The 19,182-nt window shown below is 41.5% G+C and overlaps 1 protein-coding gene across 2 annotated transcripts in view; it reads right to left on the minus strand.

Moving 5' to 3' along the window:
- LOC140713872 (secernin-1-like) overlaps nt 1-19,182 on the minus strand; it is a 57,007-nt gene that overhangs the window by 18,211 nt on the left and 19,614 nt on the right. For both annotated transcript variants that reach the window (XM_073024484.1, XM_073024485.1), the window contains exons 3-5: nt 6,962-7,143; nt 5,506-5,708; nt 1,812-2,009 (exon numbers count right to left, since the gene is read on the minus strand). In XM_073024484.1, coding sequence (XP_072880585.1) covers nt 1,812-2,009; nt 5,506-5,708; nt 6,962-7,143 — 583 coding nt within the window. The remainder of the gene's footprint in view (nt 1-1,811; nt 2,010-5,505; nt 5,709-6,961; nt 7,144-19,182) is intronic.

Genomic DNA, 19,182 nt, shown 5'->3' on the forward strand with positions numbered 1-19,182 from the left:
AATGTTTTAGCAGAAATCCAAGCTGATTTTCCTCACAGGCAAATCAGAACGAAAGTGTTGTTTCTTGTCTCAAGTTGAGAGTTGCCATTCTATTGTTGCTGAGCATTCTGTATCTAAAGTGACTCCAGAGAGAATTAAAAGCCTGCACCAGAATCACGGGTAATGGATGCACATTCTCCAGTATCACTGACCTTGGTTAATGGTATTTGGAATGCCTCGTTTGTATCCTGTCACGTACAGGACAGGTGTTAAGGATTCCTCTACATGGTATGACTTTATTATAATACTACACTCTACCAGTCTTTTCCTAAAGAATCCACAATCCAACAGGCACGTAGCTTGTGGGTTGCCATAGGAACTCATGTGGAGGCCTCAGTTATTTGTACTCTGCACTTCAGGAATTAGACAGAGACCAAATGTAGCACTTGCTTCCAAGACCAGCAGAGGCCCAAAAACAGGATAGAAGGAAGGCTCGACGTGTCTGTGAAGTGAGTGATCAGGAAGATGGTAAATGGGCTGTTACCAAATTTAATTGGAAGAATAGGCAAGATAAATAATTTAGCATATTTCACTTGAATAGTGGAATTAAGAAAAACCTCAGTGTCCTGGAAGAAACACGAAGCCAAAGTCAAATTTATTATCGAAGTACCTACTGCATATGTCACATATACTATACTGCAAATCATTTTTTGCAGAAATTTACAGGAAAGAATTACAATAGGATTTATGAAAAAACATACATAAACAAAGACTGACAAACAACCAATGTGCAAGAAAGGACAAGTTGTGCAAATAAAACAAAATACCGAGAACATGGATTGTGAGAGACTGATGCATGATCTCTAAGGGGGCCCGAGAGGGTAAAGGCTACAAGGAAGTTTCCTCCGTTGGGGTAATCCAGAACTAAGAGATATGGCACTGGAATAAAGGTGAGTCTCTTAAGACGGAATTAAGGAAGAAATTCTTTTCTGGGTTGTGGTTGTTCCAGCTATCCACTCATAGATAAGAGTGGACAGCCAGGGACTTTATCCACAGGACAGAAATGGCTAATACAAGGGGCCATAGTTTGAAGGTGATTGGAGGAACATATAGTGGGGGTGGCAGAGCTAAGTTATTTATTTATTTATACACAGAATGGTTCATACGTAGAACACCCCACCCGTGGTGATGGTAGAGACAGATTAATTAGGGACATTTAAGACGCTCTTAGATGATAGAAAAAATGGAGGACAATGTGGGAGGGAAAGGTTAGATTGATCTTAGAGGTGGTTTAAGGGTTGGCACAACATCGTGGACTGAATGGTCTGTACTGTACTGTAATGTTCTATGTTTGGCTTGCTTTACCTTAGGGAACTGTAGATGTTGAAACATTAAGAATACACGAGACTAAGATTGATTAATTATGGACGTAAGAGTTTCTGCCGATGCTGGAAATCTTAAGCAACACGCACAAAATGCTAGAGGAATTCAGCAGGTCAGGCAGCGTCTATGGAGAGGAATAAATAGTCATCTGTTTGGGCGAACAGCCCGAAATAAGCATGATGTTCAGTCCTGATGGAGGAGGGTCTTGGCTCAAAATGTTGATTGTTTATTCCTCTCCAGAGATGCTGCCTGACTTGCTGAGTTCCCATGGCATTTTTTGTGTGTTGTTCCATCTCAATGCACTGGGTAGTGATCTGATCTGCCAGAACAGTATAAAGGACAGACTTTTCACTACATCTCCGTACATGTGATGCTAATAAACCAATTCCAAATCTTCATTATCCTATAAATGTAATCCTCAATCCAAAAGGTTCATTGTAACCACTCACCTGCTTGTTCCCCCAGCATGACTTTCCCCGGACAGTGGTGATCCAGTGTGTGATCCGGTGGTGAGAATACTGCACAGAAGTTGAATTCCTCCTCTCCGTTCCACCAGCCTTGATTTTGGGCATAACTTCTAAGTTCCGGATGCTCTGCTTCAATGTTGGTAGTTATAGATAATCGGTTACAGATGCTTCTCACACCCTCTATGAACAGAACAGATAATTGATCAGTCATAAGCACAAGAAAATGCGCAGATGCTGGAAACCCAAAGCAACGGCACACAAAATGCTGGAGGAACTCAGCAGGTCAGGTGGCATCTATGGAAATTAATAAACAGTCGGTGTTTCAGGCCGAGCTTCTTCAGGACTGAGAAGCAAGGGGGCAGATGCCAGAATAAAAAGGTGGAAGGAGGCTAGCTGGAAGGTGAAAGGTGTAGCCAGGTGGGTGGGGAAGGGCCACGCTGGAGATGAAGGAATCTGATAGAAGAAGAGAGTGGACCATTGGAGAAAGGGAAAGAGGAACAACCTGGGGAAAATAATAGGCAGGTGAGAAGTAAAAGTTCAGAGTGGGGAATAGAGGACGGGGTGGGGAGTGGGATATTTGTTTACTGGAAGGAGAAAGCGATATTCATGCCATCAGTTGGAGGCTACCCACAGAGAATACAAGGTGTTGCTCCTCCACCCTGAGGGTGGCCTCATCTTGGCACAAGAGGAGGCCATGGACTGACTCTCTGGAACAGGAATTAAAATGTTTAGCCACTGGGAAGTCCTGCTAGTGGCAGATGGTGTGGGGGTGCTCGACAAATCAGTTCCAATAGCATTATACTAAAAGTGGTTGTTGCTTGAAGAATGTAAATTTTAAGGCATGCATTAACTCCAGATATATAAATTTACTGTTTATCCAAGAATCTGCAGAAGGTCTGCCTCTGTAAGGCAACATCTTTCATCAAAGATCCCTACCGTCCAGGCTACGCCTTTTTTCACAGCTACCATCGGACAGAAGGTACAGTAGTAGCCTGATGTCCCACTCCACCAGCTTCAGTAACAGCTACTTCCCTTCTATCATTTGGTACTTGACTCAGCTGGTACAACCATAATCACTAGTTTAGGAACACTTTGGCTACTTAGCACTAAAATAGACTTTCTTTTCTAATTATGTACTTTCTTGTGAAATGAGTGTATAATTTACTTATATTTTCTTGTGAATGCTGATTATCTGATGCCATGCGCCTGTGATGCTGCTGCCAGTAAGTTTTTCATTGCATCTGTGCATACATACACTTGTGCAGATGATAATTAACTCGACTTTGACCTTCAACAGCCCAAATTTTAAACAATTATTAAAGACCAAGGAAATCTCAAGCTCAGTTCCAGCTCACAGTTATTCCATCTTCACCAGGCTGATCACATAAATATATATTATTCAAGAGGTTATTCAATTCCTTTTGAATGGTGCTTAAAAAGAGCCATTCAATTAATCCAACTCCACTGCTCATTTCAAGATTCAAGATTGTTTAATTTCATTTCAAGTACACAAGTGTAAAGGAGAACGAAATCATTGTTACTCCGGATCCAATGCAGCATAAAAGAAACACAATAAGAACACTATAGTAATAAAAACCACAATAAATGTAAATACACAGGATTGTTTATAAACAGATTAATTGTAGCTCTGTAAAGTGATGCCACATACAGGAGTGTCCGTACGTAAGGTGACTGACAGGCAATGTTAAAGTAATGGTGGTTGGGATTGTGGAGGGTTGAGTTAGTGGGTGGAGGGATTGATCAGCCTTACTTCTTGGGGAAAGTAACCGTTTCTGAGCGCGAGGCCCCGGCATGGAGGCCATGTAGCCTCCTCCCTGCTGGGAGTTGGACAAACAGCCCATGAGCTAGCTTCATCTAGCTATGAAAAGATTTCCCTTTCACACTGTACCCTCCCTGTTGGATCCTGGTGATTTTGTGATCCAAAGGTCCTTCAGATGTCAACAATGAGGCATGAAACTTGTTGGTTTAATAAGTGTCATAAGTACAGAAAATGAACAAAGACAAAAGACAAAGAAAAAAGAAGCTGTGGTTGTCCTTTACTAAAAACTGGCTCAGTCTAGAGAAATAACTAGACGTTCCAGTGATATGAGTGACCTATGAAATAGCCAGATTCAGCAGCATGACACCTCTTTCAGAGGAATTTCTTTAAAAATACAGAAGCAGCCGTACTACAACTACTGAAGAGTTCACTGAATAATTGCACATATATAGTTGATTATTTAAAAATACAAACAAGCATAGGAAAAGTTGACCTTTGAGAAAAATAGTAATGTTAGTATGTTGAAAAATCCTTCTCTGTATTGTTGGGATTCCAATCACTGGCATCAGGCTGATAATTCCACAGATAACATACAATATGCAGGTGCATTCTATGCACATGACAGCTAGCTTTGATAAGTGTGATTCAAAGTACAAGATTCAGTGAAGTAAGAGCAGCTGTGATTACAACCATGGTATTCAGAACACTGGTGATTTGAAGATGAATGAGTGAAATTAATCATGGTTATGAATTTAACAACTTTTGAAATCATTTGGAAAATTTATATTTCCCCTCAAATAGCGATAGTCCTATATTGTAATACTTTAGTTTCAACTGCAAGATTAGGAAATTGTTCCACATTTCAAGCCAAGTCACTTTTTATTGTCATTTCGACCATAACTGCAGGTACAGTATACAGTAAAAACGAGACATTCTTCACGACCATGGTGCTACATGAAACAGTACAAAAACTACACCGAACTACGTAAAAAGAACAGACAAAAAAAACTACACTAGACTACAGACCTACCCAAGACTACATAAAGTGCACAAAACAGTGCAGGCATTACAATAAATAATAAGCAAGACAATAGGCACAGTAGAGGGCAGTAAGTTGGTGGCAGTCCAGGCTCTGAGTATTGAGGAGTCTGATGGCTTGGGGGAAGAAACTGTTGCACAGTCTGGTCATGAGAACCCGAATGCTTCGGTACCTTTTGCCAGATGGCAGGAGGGAGAAGAGTTTGTGTGAGGGGTGCATGGGGTCCTTCACAATACTGTTAGCTTTGCGGGTGCAGTGTGGTGTAAATGTCTGTAATAGCGGGAAGATAGACCCCGATGATCTTCTCAGCTGACCTCACTATCCGCTGCAGGGTCTTGCGATCCAAGATGGTGCAATTTCCGAACCAGGCAGTGATGCAGCTGCTCGGGATGCTCTCAATAATATTTCCATCAAACATTCAGTGGGAAATAGAGACCAAGCTTCCTGAAGTCACATTGATCTTCAAGATGGAAAAGATTAGCTTTATCTGTTACATCAAAATGTACAGCGAGATGCAATGACCAACAAGGTCCGAGGATGTGCAGTTTGCAAGTGTCACCACGCTTCTGGTGCCAACATAGCACGTCCTCAGCTCAGTAACCCTAACCCGCCCTTCCAGCACAACAAACCCATGCCGACCATTTATACCGATCTGAGCAATTAACCTTTTTATCTGTATGTCTTTGGAATGTGGGAGGGAACCGGAGCACCCAAAGGAAATCCACGTGGTCACAGTGAAAACAGAGAAACTCCTTTCTAACAGCAGCAGAAATGAACCTAAATCACTAGTGTTGTAAAGTGTTGTACAGCCCTCCCTTACAGTGCATTGGACATTAACCCCTATGCAATTTACCAACCTGTGATTTTCTCAGCTGCCCAGTATCTGCCGGCTGTTTCCAGGACCCAGACTTCTGTTCTGTCCACAATGAGAAAGCTACTGTGGAACAGATGAAGCGTCTCTCCATCTTCAAAATTATTTCCACCTTGTCCATGCTCTCCTAGAAGGGAAACTATGACATCCAAAGACTCTTTAGCAGTGGCTCCTCGTTCCAAACCAAGTCTGGAAGAAAAAAAAAAATCAGATTTAATAGAGAAAGAACAATCATATATACAGTAGTATGCTCTTAGGGTTACAACTAAAACGCTAAATTGTTGCTAGAAATGTTTCAAAGTGAAAGCTATTAATCTCATAGTCACTGTTGTAGACCATACGACATACGAGCAGAATTAGGCCATTTGGCCAATCAAGTGCTCTCCGCCATTCCATTCCTGCTGCTGGCTGAAAGGAGTTTGTATGCTCTCCCCATGACTGTGTGGGTTTCCTACGAGTGCTCCAGTTTTGTCCCACATTCCAGAGATGTACCAGCTGGTAGGTTAATTGGTCATTGTAAATTGTTTTGGGATTAGGTTAGGGTTAAATCAGGGGTTGCTGAGTGGCGTGGTTGAAGGGCTAGAAGGGCCTATTCCATGCCTCATGTCAATAAATAAATAAACCAGCACTGATAGTGGAGGAAGGGAAGCACCTTTCTTTGAAGAAGGACATCATTCTATGGATGTCCAGTCCCGATACATCTCCATCCCCCACCAAAAGGCCTCAAAGCTCTTTGTTTCTTGTTAGCCACCAGACCCAAACAGTTCTCTTCCTCCACCACTCTCTCCACCTAGCAGAACTTGTCCTCACTCTTAATAATTTCTCCTTTGGTTCCTCCCACTTCCTTGAAACAAAAGGTGTAACCATGGGCACTCACACGGGTCCCAGCTATGCTTGCCTGTTTGTTGGCTACGTGGAACTGTCTACGTTGCAAGCCTGCACTGGTGGCCATCCCACACTTCACGCTATATTGACAACTGCATCGGTGCTGCTTCCTGCAACCATGCAGAACCAGTGGACTTCATCCACTTTGCCTCCAACTTCCACCCTGCCCTCAAATTTACCTGGTCCAGTACCGACCCTCCCTTCCCTTTCTTGATCTCTCTGTCTCTATCTCTGGAGACAATTTAGCTACTGATGTCTATTACAAACCCACGGACTCTTACAGCTACCTGGACTATACCTCCTCCCAACCTGTTGCTTATAAAAACACTATCCCCTTCCGTCAATTGCTCCATCTCTGCCGCATATCCACAGCTTGCTAACCCAAACCCATACATCTTTGGAATGTGGGAGGAAACCAGAGCACAAGGAGGAAACCCATGTGCTCCAGTCACTACTTTTTCCAAATGTCATCAAATGTGAACTCACAAAACATGCATTTTAGTGTCTATTTCAGTGGAGTAAAGATGTGGCACATTTTCCATTGAAGAGTTAATTACCTGACAAGATCTGTGCCTAAAAGGGCTTCTGCCTCTGTTGCAGTCTCTTGTGTCATCACAGCTACATTCCCTATGCAGACTCCATGCTCATTTGCTCCCATTTCCGCTCCCCACATCCAGGAAGGTTTGCTTAGTATTACTGCATGGGTCCTCTCCTCTTGGTCAATAGTGATGTAGGTACACTGCAAAACCAAACAAATGCTTAGACTGTTGGGCACAAAATACGGGAACTGTGCAAGCAGTACTGGCAAGATTATTAGGCTAGACATGTACAGTAGCTAGCTTGCCCAAGACTTTTATACAATACTGAAGTGATATTATATATTGCACTATACTGCTGCCACAAAAAAAATCCATGACATGTGAGTGATGATAAGCCTGATTCTGATACGGGTCTCTGTTGTGGACTGAGAGTGGGAATCATGTTTGAGAACAGGGGAGGGGAGGGAGTGAGGAGCACCAGAGAGACATTCTGTTATGATCAATAAACCAATTGTTTTGGAATCAAATTACCTTACCTGGTATCTCAGGGTTAGGTGTGTCTGCACCTGTGTCACACCCCACCTTGGCACTCCTTCTCTGCCATCTGTTCAATACCCTTCCCGTGGTGCTCCACCCTCACCGTTCCCAACATCCTGTATTCTGCCAGAATTACAAACTCACTCCCTGCTCCACGTTAACAAATACAGTACTGTGCAAAAGTCTTAGGCACCCTAACTATATATACATGCTGGAGACATTTGCACAGTACTGTATTTCTGACTAACTTATCAAAGGTTGAGGGAGAAAAGTCCAACCTCAGATTCAGATTTATATATCACATGTTCATGGAGATAGTGAACCTGAGGAGGACTTGGTCACAATCTCATCATTGTTCCTAGACATGGCCGTGGTATCAAAGGAGTGAGAAGTTGTAAATGTTAGGTTTCTGCTTCAATCTACCAAATGTTGAAAGGCCAAGTTAGAGTGGATGTTTCCTATAGTGGGGGAGTCTAGGACCAAAGGGCACAGCATCGGAGTAGAGGGACATTAATTTAGAATGGAGATGAGGAGGAATTTCTTTAGCCAGAGGGTGATGAATCTTCGGAATTTGTTGCCATAGGTGGCTGTGGAGTCCAGGTCATTGGGTGTATTTAAGGCAGAGGTTGATAGATTCTTGGTAAGTCAGGGCGTGAAAGGTTACAGGGAGAAGGCAGGAGAATGGAGTTGAGAGGGAAATGGATCAGCCACAATGAAATGGTGGAGCAGACTCAATGGGCTGAATGGCCTAATCCTGCTTTCAGGTCTTATGGTCTAATGAAGTGTGCAGAAAGATCGAATCAAAAGGATCTAAAAACTACTTTATTTGTTGTACGCATTTACACGTATTAGGAGCTTGCTGTGGTGTGTTGGCACAATATGTAACAAGAAACAACAATATTCAATAATTCTAAAGAATAAAGAATTATATAAAAATAAGTTAGGGAGTAAAGCATGGATATGGAATAAAATGTGCATAAATGTTCTGTTTGGCTCGAAACGTTGACTGTACTCTTTTCCTAGATGCTACCTGGCCTGCTGAGTTCCTCCAGCATTTTTTGTGTACTGCATAAATACCAGCACGCACTTACAACACAAGCAGCACTAATGAAAGTGTTTTAAATTGTTCACGGTGCAGTGCAGTGACCGAGGTAGTTCGTGATCTGCTTGCAATTTATCACCAGTGCCCTCTTTGTGTAGTTTTCCATTAATTCTATTATATTTCTTTGTTTTACTGTGAACGTCTGCAAGAAAATGATTCTCAGTGTAGTACATGGTGACTATATGTACTTTGAGAATAAACTTACTTTGAACTTTGAGGTTTTAAAATCTGGGTTCCATGGACCCCTCGGTTAGTGGTAGGGGTATATGCATAAAAAAAGATTGGGAACTCCTGGAGGGGGTCTAACTGGAATGATTGATCATTTGTTAATAAATCAGCCACGATGGAATGGTGGAACAGATTCAATGGGGCAAATGGTTTAATGCTGTTTGGTCTTAATAAAGTGGCCACTGAGTGTATATCTACCCTTGGCAAATTTAAACCCACATTGCTACTTCTGTTTTCATTCCAAGCATGTCAGTTTTAGAGAGGTTTACTATCCAGTGGCCTCTCCTGCTATTCAAATGCTCTTCTAACAACTTGTAAAAGTACTTGCCTCAACCATCCACAATCACGTCAAGTGGGTTTTAAACATTGGTAATGTGCTTCAACACTCCCCATCACTTCATCAAAATTCTCAAACTGATGTAACGAATTTGTCTTTGACAATTTCACATTAGCATTTATTAATCTAATAATTTACTAAATGTTATTAAATTTTTCCCTGAAGTATTATCACAAGGTTTACCCACCACCAGTTTTGTGCTGACCGGGCTGCTTTACGCCATCGTAAAAAGTTTCTTCTTTTATCAAGGACTCTACAACTTATGTCCTCAATATTCAAAGTTCAGTGTTAGTTTATTATCAAAGTATATACATGTCACCATATACTATAGAAATTATTTACTTATTATTTATTTTTCTATTTGCACAGTTTATCTTCTTTTGCACATTGTTTGTTGGTCAACCTTTGTGTGCAGTTTTTCCATTGATTCTGTTGTATTTCTTTGTTCTACTGTAAATGCCTGCAAGAAAATGAATCTCGGGGTAGTACAGCGGAATCCGGTTATTTTGGCCATTGGTTAATCGGGACAGCCACGTATTTAGAAAAACTCTTAAAGAACAAAAATGAATTGTGTAAGTAGCTGGGATTCCGTTCATTTATTTGGGACACTCTGCCGCTTAATTGGCACAGGAGACAGTCATGTGTACATGTGTGGTCATTAGACACGATACAGTGTTTAGAGTGGACAGTTGCATGTGCTTGGGGTACGTTATCCATTTGGGCTGATGGGCTCCAATTCAAGAAGCAGTGATTTATAAACAGGTATTTTTAAATTTTAAAAAAACAAAATAATTTTTTTGAGACCCATGGCATGAAAAGATTTGATGCTAGCTGAAAAAATTTCCCTAATGGGCCAAATTAAAAGCCATCTGCCTAACACAACTCACCATGAGCTGGCAGAAATAACTGGAGTGCCGAAATCTACAATTACACTTTTCATACATCAGGGAGATAAACTACAAGAAGAATGGGCATGATGCGAGGGTTAACAAGGCACATCCAAAAACGAAAACGTGAAGGTCAGGAACCAGATATTGAAGAGGCCCTCAATGGTTTTCCATTGTAACTGGACTGTGTGTGTCTGTCAGAGGGTCAATGTTAAATAAACCAAGTCAGAAGAGCCAGCTTAAAAGCTGAATCATGAAGATTTCAAGTCTTGGTTGGAAATGTAGCCACTATATTAAATTCAATAAAGCACATGGCAAGAAAGGTAGTGCTGATATTGTTAAGTGCAGAAACTTGGAAATCTACAAAACTTCCCAACTTCAAAACTTTTGTACAGATGATATCTACAATACCAATGAAACAGGACTTAAAAATTAAAAAAATACATATAGTGCCTCACTAGACGGTTCCCTTTGCTAAAAACATACCACACTATCAGGTTCAAAGAAAGCAATGGATCGCATAACTGCATTGTATTGTTCAAAAATGTCAGGAACTGATAAAAAAAAATTGTTGGTTATTGGGAAAAGCAATAAATATCAATGGGCCAAGGATGAATAATTTTCCAATTGAGTGCTAAGCCAGCATAAACTCTATGAGTTCCTCCATCGGTAACCGTTACAGACTAATACACAGTTTTATAGTACAGTACTGTAGTTCTAATTTGTTCTGTACTTCATTTAAGTACATAATTTGATACTCAGCTAAATGGTAGTTTGTCTTTTATACAGTACCTTTTTAACAATTTCTATGAAACTGCAGATAATTGGGGCAGCCACTTAATTAGGTCAAGACGTAATAATACAAATATGTCACAATTAAACAAAATCCACTGTATATAGTGACATCTATATACTTTGATAATACATTTACTTTGAATGTTGAACAACATTTCCCAGATCAAGTCAAAAGATTATATCAAATTGGTTGCACAATACAAAAGTATTTGGTAAACTTTATTCACCCAATGAAGTGAGCCACTGAGATGAGCTTAAATTTATGATTTGAGTTTTAAATGATTTACTATTATATGCGGTTGGGAGACTGTAGGTCTGACACGGTGGTCAGCAGCACAGGAGCGCCGCAGGGAACCGTACTCTCTCCGGTCCTGTTCACCCTGTACACATCAGACTTCCAATATAACTCGGAGTCCTGCCATGTGCAGAAGTTCGCTGACGACACGGCCATAGTGGGGTGTGTCAGGAATGGACAGGAGGAGGAGTATAGGAAACTGATACAGGACTTTGTGATATGGTGCAACTCAAACTACCTGCGTCTCAATATCACCAAGACCAAGGAGATGGTGGTGGACTTTAGGAGATCTAGGCCTCATATGGAGCCAGTGATCATTAATGGAGAATGTGTGGAGCAGGTTAAGACCTACAAGTATCTGGGAGTACAGTTAGACGAGAAGCTAGACTGGACTGCCAACACAGATGCCTTGTGCAGGAAGGCACAGAGTCGACTGTACTTAGAAGGTTGGCGTCATTCAATGTCTGTAGTGAGATGCTGAAGATGTTCTATAGGTCAGTTGTGGAGAGCGCCCTCTTCTTTGTGGTGGCGTGTTGGGGAGGCAGCATTAAGAAGAGGGACGCCTCACGTCTTAATAAGCTGGTAAGGAAGGCGGGCTCTGTCGTGGGCAAAGTACTGGAGAGTATAACATCGGTAGCTGAGCGAAGGGCGCTGAGTAGGCTACAGTCAATTATGGAAAACCCTGAACATCCTCTACATAGCACCATCCAGAGACAGAGAAGCAGTTTCAGCGACAGGTTGCTATCGATGCAATGCTCCTCAGACAGGATGAAGAGGTCAATACTCCCCAACGCCATTAGGCTTTACAATTCAACTGCCAGGAGTAAGATATGTTAAAGTGCCGGGGTTGATTGTATTTAATGTATTTAAGTAAACTACTTAAGAACTTTTTAAAAGCTATTATTAATGCTTTTTGAGAGAGTGATTTAGATGCATATCATATTTTTACTGAGTTAAGTATTGTATGTAATTAGTTTTGCTACAACAAGTGTATGGGACATTGGAAAAAATGTTGAATTTCCCCATGGGGATGAATAAAGTATCTATCTATCTATCTATATATATATATATATCTTGCGCATTGATGTATCCTTTAAGAGCTTCAAAACTATCAACATTGTAAAAAGGGAATATTGATTTTGCTCACTTCTCACTACCACTCTTTCCTTCTGAATATTTAAAAATGCTTAAATTATTAACACGTCTTGAACACCAGTCAAATGATTAAATAGCTTCAGTGCATTCCTGCATATTTTAGAATCACATCACACACAGGCACAGCAGTTACTGCATTTTTAACAGGTTCAGTATGGAAGCCCCCGTTAGATTTCATTTTCACAAAGGGATTCTATGGACCTATTTCCCTCCAAAAAATCCTAAGTTCCTCCAATGTTTTGTGTGATTTACCGCAGGATTTTGTTCCTCTTGTGCTCTGTATAAATTAGTTTAAAACACCTGGCGGAGGAATAACTGGTAACTTCACTGTGAACTTTCCAAAAACTCTTTTTTTTTACTTTCAACTGCAAACTTGCTAGTCAGCAAGATGGTTAAATAGAATTAACTCCAATTTAAGGTGTTAAATTTGAGGAAGGTCTTCCAGTGCCTGAGTGGTTAGCAGACCAGGGGAAGCACTCTTATTACTTCCTGTGTACTGGGTTGCATGGACTTGTGTGGAAGTATTTTGTGCTGCAGAGACAAAACTGTGCACTCAGATGGCACTGGAAGTGAATGATATGGCATTCACATTGGAAATTCTGTTGGAGAACGTCAAGAGAAGGAGACATGTCCCAGGAAAGAAACAGCCTGTCTTACCCTACTGCCTCTTCTACAGCAGGTCCTGCCACATTGTTTGGCTACAAGTCCATAAGATCACAAGATATAAGAGCAACATTAGGCTTTTTGGCCTATCAAGTCTGCTCTGCCACTCCACTATGGCAGATCAGTTCTATGAATTTATTTAGAGATACAGCATGGAACAGGGCTGTGGTGAACTAGATATACCTGTCTGACTGCTCCTGTGGCTCCTCCCACAGACCCTGCTGACTGCTCCTGTGGCTCCTCCCACAGACCCCTGTATAAAGGCGACTGTGGGCTGCTGCTCTCCCTCATTTTCCCCAGGATGTAGTGCTGTTTATTCTTCCAGTCAATAAAAGCCGATAACTCGCTTCCTAAGTCTCAGCGTGAGTTATTGATGGTGCATCAAGGGCCTTCTGGCCCAATCAGCTGCACTGCCCAGCAACCTACCGATTTAACACTAGCCTAATCATAGAGCAACTTACAATGACCAATTAACCTTCTAACCACTGTGTCTTTGGACTGTGAGAGGAAAACAGAGCTCCCAGAGGAAGCCCAGGCGGTTCACAGGGAGGAAGTACAAACTCCTTCAAGACAACACCGGAATTGAACTCTGAACTTCAGAACACCTCGAACTATAATAGCATTGCGCTAACCACTATGTTAGCGTCCATTTATGTTCCTTCTCAACACCATTTTCCTGCCTGGGTGTCAGAACATATGACCATAGGACATAGAAGCAGAATTAGGCCATTCCATCCTGACTGATTTATAACCCCGCTCAACCATTCTCTTGGCTTCTCCCTATAACCTTTGATGCCCTTACTAATCAAAAGCCTAATAACCTCTACTTTAAACATACCCAATGACCTGCCCTCCACAGCCTTCCCTTGCAATGAATTTCATTGATTCACCACTCTCAGGCTAAAGAAATTTCTCCTTACTTCTTTTCTAAAGGGACGGACTTGTATACTGGGGCTGTGCCCTCTGGTCCTAGACTCTCCCAATACTGGAAACACCCTCTCCAAGTCCACTCTCTAGGCCTTTCAATATTCAGTAGGTTTCAATGAAATTCCCCCCCTTATTCCTCTAAACTCCAGTAAGTCCACCTCCCACACCTTCCCCAGACCAAGGCGCTTCTCTGCAAATTGTCAGTGAGCTGTCTCTTCTTTCCTTCCAGAATCCCCAGACGACAATGTTCATACTTCTTTTGGCTGATGTTACCAGAGGACTACGATTAGAACAAGACATTGATCAACTGGACCAGTGGCCTGAGGAATGGAAGATAGGCATTGCACGCATGAAGTGACACATTTTGGGAGGTTCAACCTTGGTAGAGGGTAGTGATCGATGGGACATTCTGGTTGGGGGTCCGTAACATGTGATGCTCTGGAGGGACCTGTACTGGGACCTCTTTTATTTGTGGTGTGTATAAATGATATGGATGAAAACATGGATTAGTAAGTTCACAAACAAAACAAAATCTGGCCATGTTGTGTATGGTGTAGAGGACTGCCAATCATTTCAGCAGAATACGGATGAGTCGCAGATATGGACAGGAAGGGGCAAATGCAGTTTAATCCAGCCAAATGTAAGATGTTGTACCTTTGGAGATTAAATGTAAAGTGTGCAGTTAATGGCAGGACCCTTAATAATGTTGACATACAGTAGGAATCTCGGTGTCTATGTCCATAACTCCCTGAAAGAGGCTACATAGGTAAAGAAGGTGGACGGCCGGTTTTCCCTTGTGAGTTTTGGCATTGAGTTTATGAATTGGGAAATTATGTTGCATTCATTTCTGGTTATTCCATTATAGGAACGATGTCAGAGCTTTAGAGGGGGTGCAGAAGAGATTTAGCAGGATGCTGCCTAGATTAGAGGGCATTGCTGTAACGAGAGGTTGGACAAGCTTGAGTTTTCTTTGGAGCAGCAGAAGCTGAGGGGAGACCTGGTAGAGGTTTATGAGATTATGAGAGGCATAGACAGAGTAGACAGACAGTAATTTTTTCCCAGGTTTGTAATACCAGACAGCATGCCTTTAAGGTGAGAGGAGCCAGTCCTGAGCCAAAAGGTCTCAGCCTGAAACATCAAATGTACTCTTTTCTATAGATGCTGAGTGGCCTGCCGAGTTCCTTCAGCATTTTGTGTGCACGGCCTGGCTTTCCGTCCTGCCAGGGGGTCTCGCCCCGAAACGCCTACTGTGCTTCTTCCCATAGATGCTACCTGGCCTGCTGAGTTCATCCAACGTTTTGTGTGTGTTGCTCTGGATTTCCAGCGTCTGCAGATTTTCCTCTTGTTTCTGAGAGGGGACAAGTTGTTTTAGTACAGAGAGTTGTGGGCGCCTAGAATGTGCTGCTAGAAGTGGTTGTGGAGGCAAGTAAAATAGAGGCTCTAGATAGGCACGTGGGTTGTGACTGTGAACGGAGGTGTTGCAGACAATGAAGCTGACTGATAGAAATGGTTTTTATTCATCTAAGCCGCACGGGTGCACAGCCATGCAGTAACTGAAATACTTCCGCACACCTAACCTTTGTTGCAATGCAGATGGAATTTTCTTTTATATAATGCTAACGTAATTTTAAAACTAAACTAATATTATTTTAAATACGTTAATATTTAATTGTGAATTGCCCTGTAATTAATGAATTAATATAATCCATACATTTTCTAAATAATTAGCATACAAGAACCTTCAACTTGAAAACTTTTAGAGCTTCAACTTATTTACATTGTCAGTGTTTCGGGTTAGAACACTGTTACAAATTGTAACAATAAACACAAACAGAAGCCATTAGCTCACTGTTAGTAAAGCGCCGGTTCCCTAAATGCCACCACTGTTTCAGTTTAAAACTTTACAAAACATGCAAGATTTTCTTTGTTGCACTGTATTTCATTATACTCCTCAATTAATAAATAAAATCAAGTCTCATTTTCTTTCAATTTTCATTCTAAATATTCATAGTATGCACATTAGAAAAAAATGTTTAAAGTGCTGTACAGTTTTCAGATCATGTAAAAATTTCCTTCTCAGAGCAATGGTTGATCCAGCAGCTGTCTAAAAAAAATTGAAGGAACATTGAACAAACGGGTATTCTGGAGACCCTCTCAGATCTCTGAAATTCAAAGTACGTTAATATTTTTAGAACAAAAATAACAGCAAGTGATTCGATACAATTTCAATAGCTACAATGATATTGTTTACTTCAATAGTTTGAGTCTCACATACCTTCCACTGAGTTACATACTGTATCTACAATGGGAGACACTTCTGAATGTTCAAACACCTTTGTTGGGACAAAGTAATTCACATAGAGCTTATGAATACTGAGAACCCAGGCACCCAAAAATAATGTTTCATATATTAACACAGATATCCCAGCTGTGATCAAAAACTATGTATGACTATGCTTGATGTGCCAAGTGACAAGTGGCCTGAAGAAGGGTCTCGGCCCGAAACATCAACTATTTGTTCATCTCCATAGTTGCTACCTGACCTGTTGAGTTCCTCCAGTCTTTTATGTATGTTTGCTTTGAATTTCCAGCATCTTCAGAATTTCTTGTGTGAAAGTAACAATATCAATCTGGAGCAACACACACAAAACACTGGAGGAACTCATCAGGCCAGGCAGCATCTATGGAAATGAATAAACTTTTGGCGTTTTATGCCGAGACCCTTCTTTGCTGCTTGACCTGCTGAGTTCCTCCAGCATTTTGTGTGTGTCGCTTTGGATTTCCAGCATCTGCAGACTTTCTCATGTTTATTAATATCAGTCTGGGCTGTAAACCTTCCTTGAACTTGGTTATAACAGTGCAAAATAACTTAGCAGAAGTTGCTTGGTTTGACTCAGTCCAAATAACATTTGGCTGATGCATACAGGAATATCTCACCATCGCATCACTTTGCACAATCCTTGAGCAGCCTGCTGAGGACCAGTAACCTGTGCTCTGGAGACAGTATTGGAATTAGTTTATTGTCACATTACCGAGGTACAGTCAATGGCTCATCTTGCATACTGTTCGTACTGATCAATTCATAATACAGCACAATGACATAGTACAAGGTAAAACAATAACAGATGCAAAATAAATCAATATCCATATGTTACGATTTAGAGGGATAGTGTTCATTCTGGTACGAACACAAGGCTGTCGCTATCAACATTTGACTGAACAAAACTCCCACAGGCATTAAACAATCCAGTTACAACCTGGATTCAGTTTTCATTGGAGGGTTACTGCTCCTCAGCCGTGTGAAAGGCACATAGCAGCCTTTCCTCATCACTTCCTTTGGGCTTTACCAGCAGCTCAGGCTGCACATGGGACTGTGAATTATGAATGGAGTATGTTACAAGCTTTAAAAAAAAAGCTTTTACTGTCTGCGACCTTTGATCTTTTTTGAAGAGCTTATTTTAAATCTTCTTACCTCAGGCTGTATTTTTCAGCTCAGCTAGAGGATCAGCTTTGTATTTCATGTCTAAACCCTTTTTTATTTTATGAAATGTACAGTGGGTGATTCGAGCCAACGGAGGTCAGGAGATCTGAAGGCAATCACAGCAAGCAGTCACTCACAGTGAAGTGCCTGCCTGAGAATATAACGCACATCCAGAACTTGCTGCGTGACAGATGTCAACACATCTGCCACCCCATTTGTCACAGCAGTGGAAGTCCAGCTACAGGGAGCACCCCCAGCATCACAGTTAATTATTTAGAGATAGAGCGCAGAACAGGTCCTTCCAGCCCAATGAGCCGCACAATTCAAACGACCCACTAATTTAACCCTAGCCTAACTATGGGACAACTTACAATGTCCAATTAGTCTTTAGACTGTGGGAGAAAACCGCATCACCTGGAAGAAATCCACACGGATCAACGGGAGAACTCCTTACAGACTGTGATAGAATTGAACTCCAAATACCCAGAGCTGAAGCAGCATCGCACCGTGTTGGGGTGGATTCAAAACAGTGAATCTCCATTCAGGTTTCAGGTCAGATCAAGTTCGACAAAGGATTGGAAACCCAGTTCTTCTGAATGAATATTCTTAAAAGGGAGAATGGAGAGGCCAAGATTTTTATAAACTTATAAATCAATTATTGGAACTAAAATCATTGATTTTAACCTGACTCTACTCCAATCGTATGTTCTAGATTTTATTTAGAGATACAGAATGGTAACAGGCCTTTCCAGCCCAATGAACCTGTGTTGCCCAAATAAGCCCATGTGGCCAATTAACTTACCAACAGGTACACCTCTGGAATGTGGGAGGACACTGGAATGCCATAGAGTCACGGGGAGAACATACAAACACTTTACAGATAGCAGTGGAAATTGAACCAGGGTCAATGGCACTGCAATAGCATTAGGCTAACAGCTACACTGCTGAGCTGTCCTAATGTAAAAGACACTTAAACATTGGATGGATTTGGGCAGCACAGTATGTGTAGCCATTATCGTGATGTCATTACAGCACCAGCGACCTGGGTTCAATTGCCGCCACTGTCTGTACACAGATACCCAAGATAATTGGGTTAGGGGGCATGTGCTATAACAAGTAGTCAGATAAACTTGGGTTGTTTCTCTGGACCAGCGGAGACTGACAGAGGTTTATAAGATAATGCAAAGAAACAGTAAACAATATCTTTTTCCAAAGGCTGAAACGTCTAATACTAGAGGGCATGTACTTAAGGTGAGAGGGGATAGTACAAAGGAGATGTGAGATGCAAGTTGTTTTTTTTTAAAAACACACACAGAGTGGAGGGTATCTGGAATGCATTGTCTGGGGTGGTGGTAGAGATGGATACATTATAGACTTTTAATATACATTCAGATAGTCACATGAATGTGAGGAAAATAGAAGGATATGGACATTGTGCAGGTAGAGGGAATTAGTTAGGTTGCTCATTTGATTACTAATTTAATTGGATTGCCACAATATTGGGGGGCGAAATGGCCCGTTCCTGTGCTGTACTGTTGTACATTCTACTACGTGCTGACCTACAATTCAACTCCATGCACATGCCTCTGCTTGGAGTTTGGAGATCAATTCCAGTGCCATCTGTAAGGAGTTTGTACATTCTCCGTGTGAACCGCATGCTCCACTTCCCTCACACAGTCCAGAGACATATCGGTTAGTAGGTCATTGTGAATTGGCCTGTGATTAGGGTTAAATAGGTGGGTTGCTGGGCAGCACAGCTCATTGGGTCAGAAGGGCCTGTTCCACACTGTATCTCTAAATTAAAAAAATTAAAGTGGATAGATTTAAAAATC

The sequence above is a fragment of the Hemitrygon akajei genome, chromosome 20 (assembly GCF_048418815.1).
Source record: "Hemitrygon akajei chromosome 20, sHemAka1.3, whole genome shotgun sequence".
In the NCBI taxonomy this organism is placed as follows: Eukaryota; Metazoa; Chordata; class Chondrichthyes; order Myliobatiformes; family Dasyatidae; genus Hemitrygon; species Hemitrygon akajei.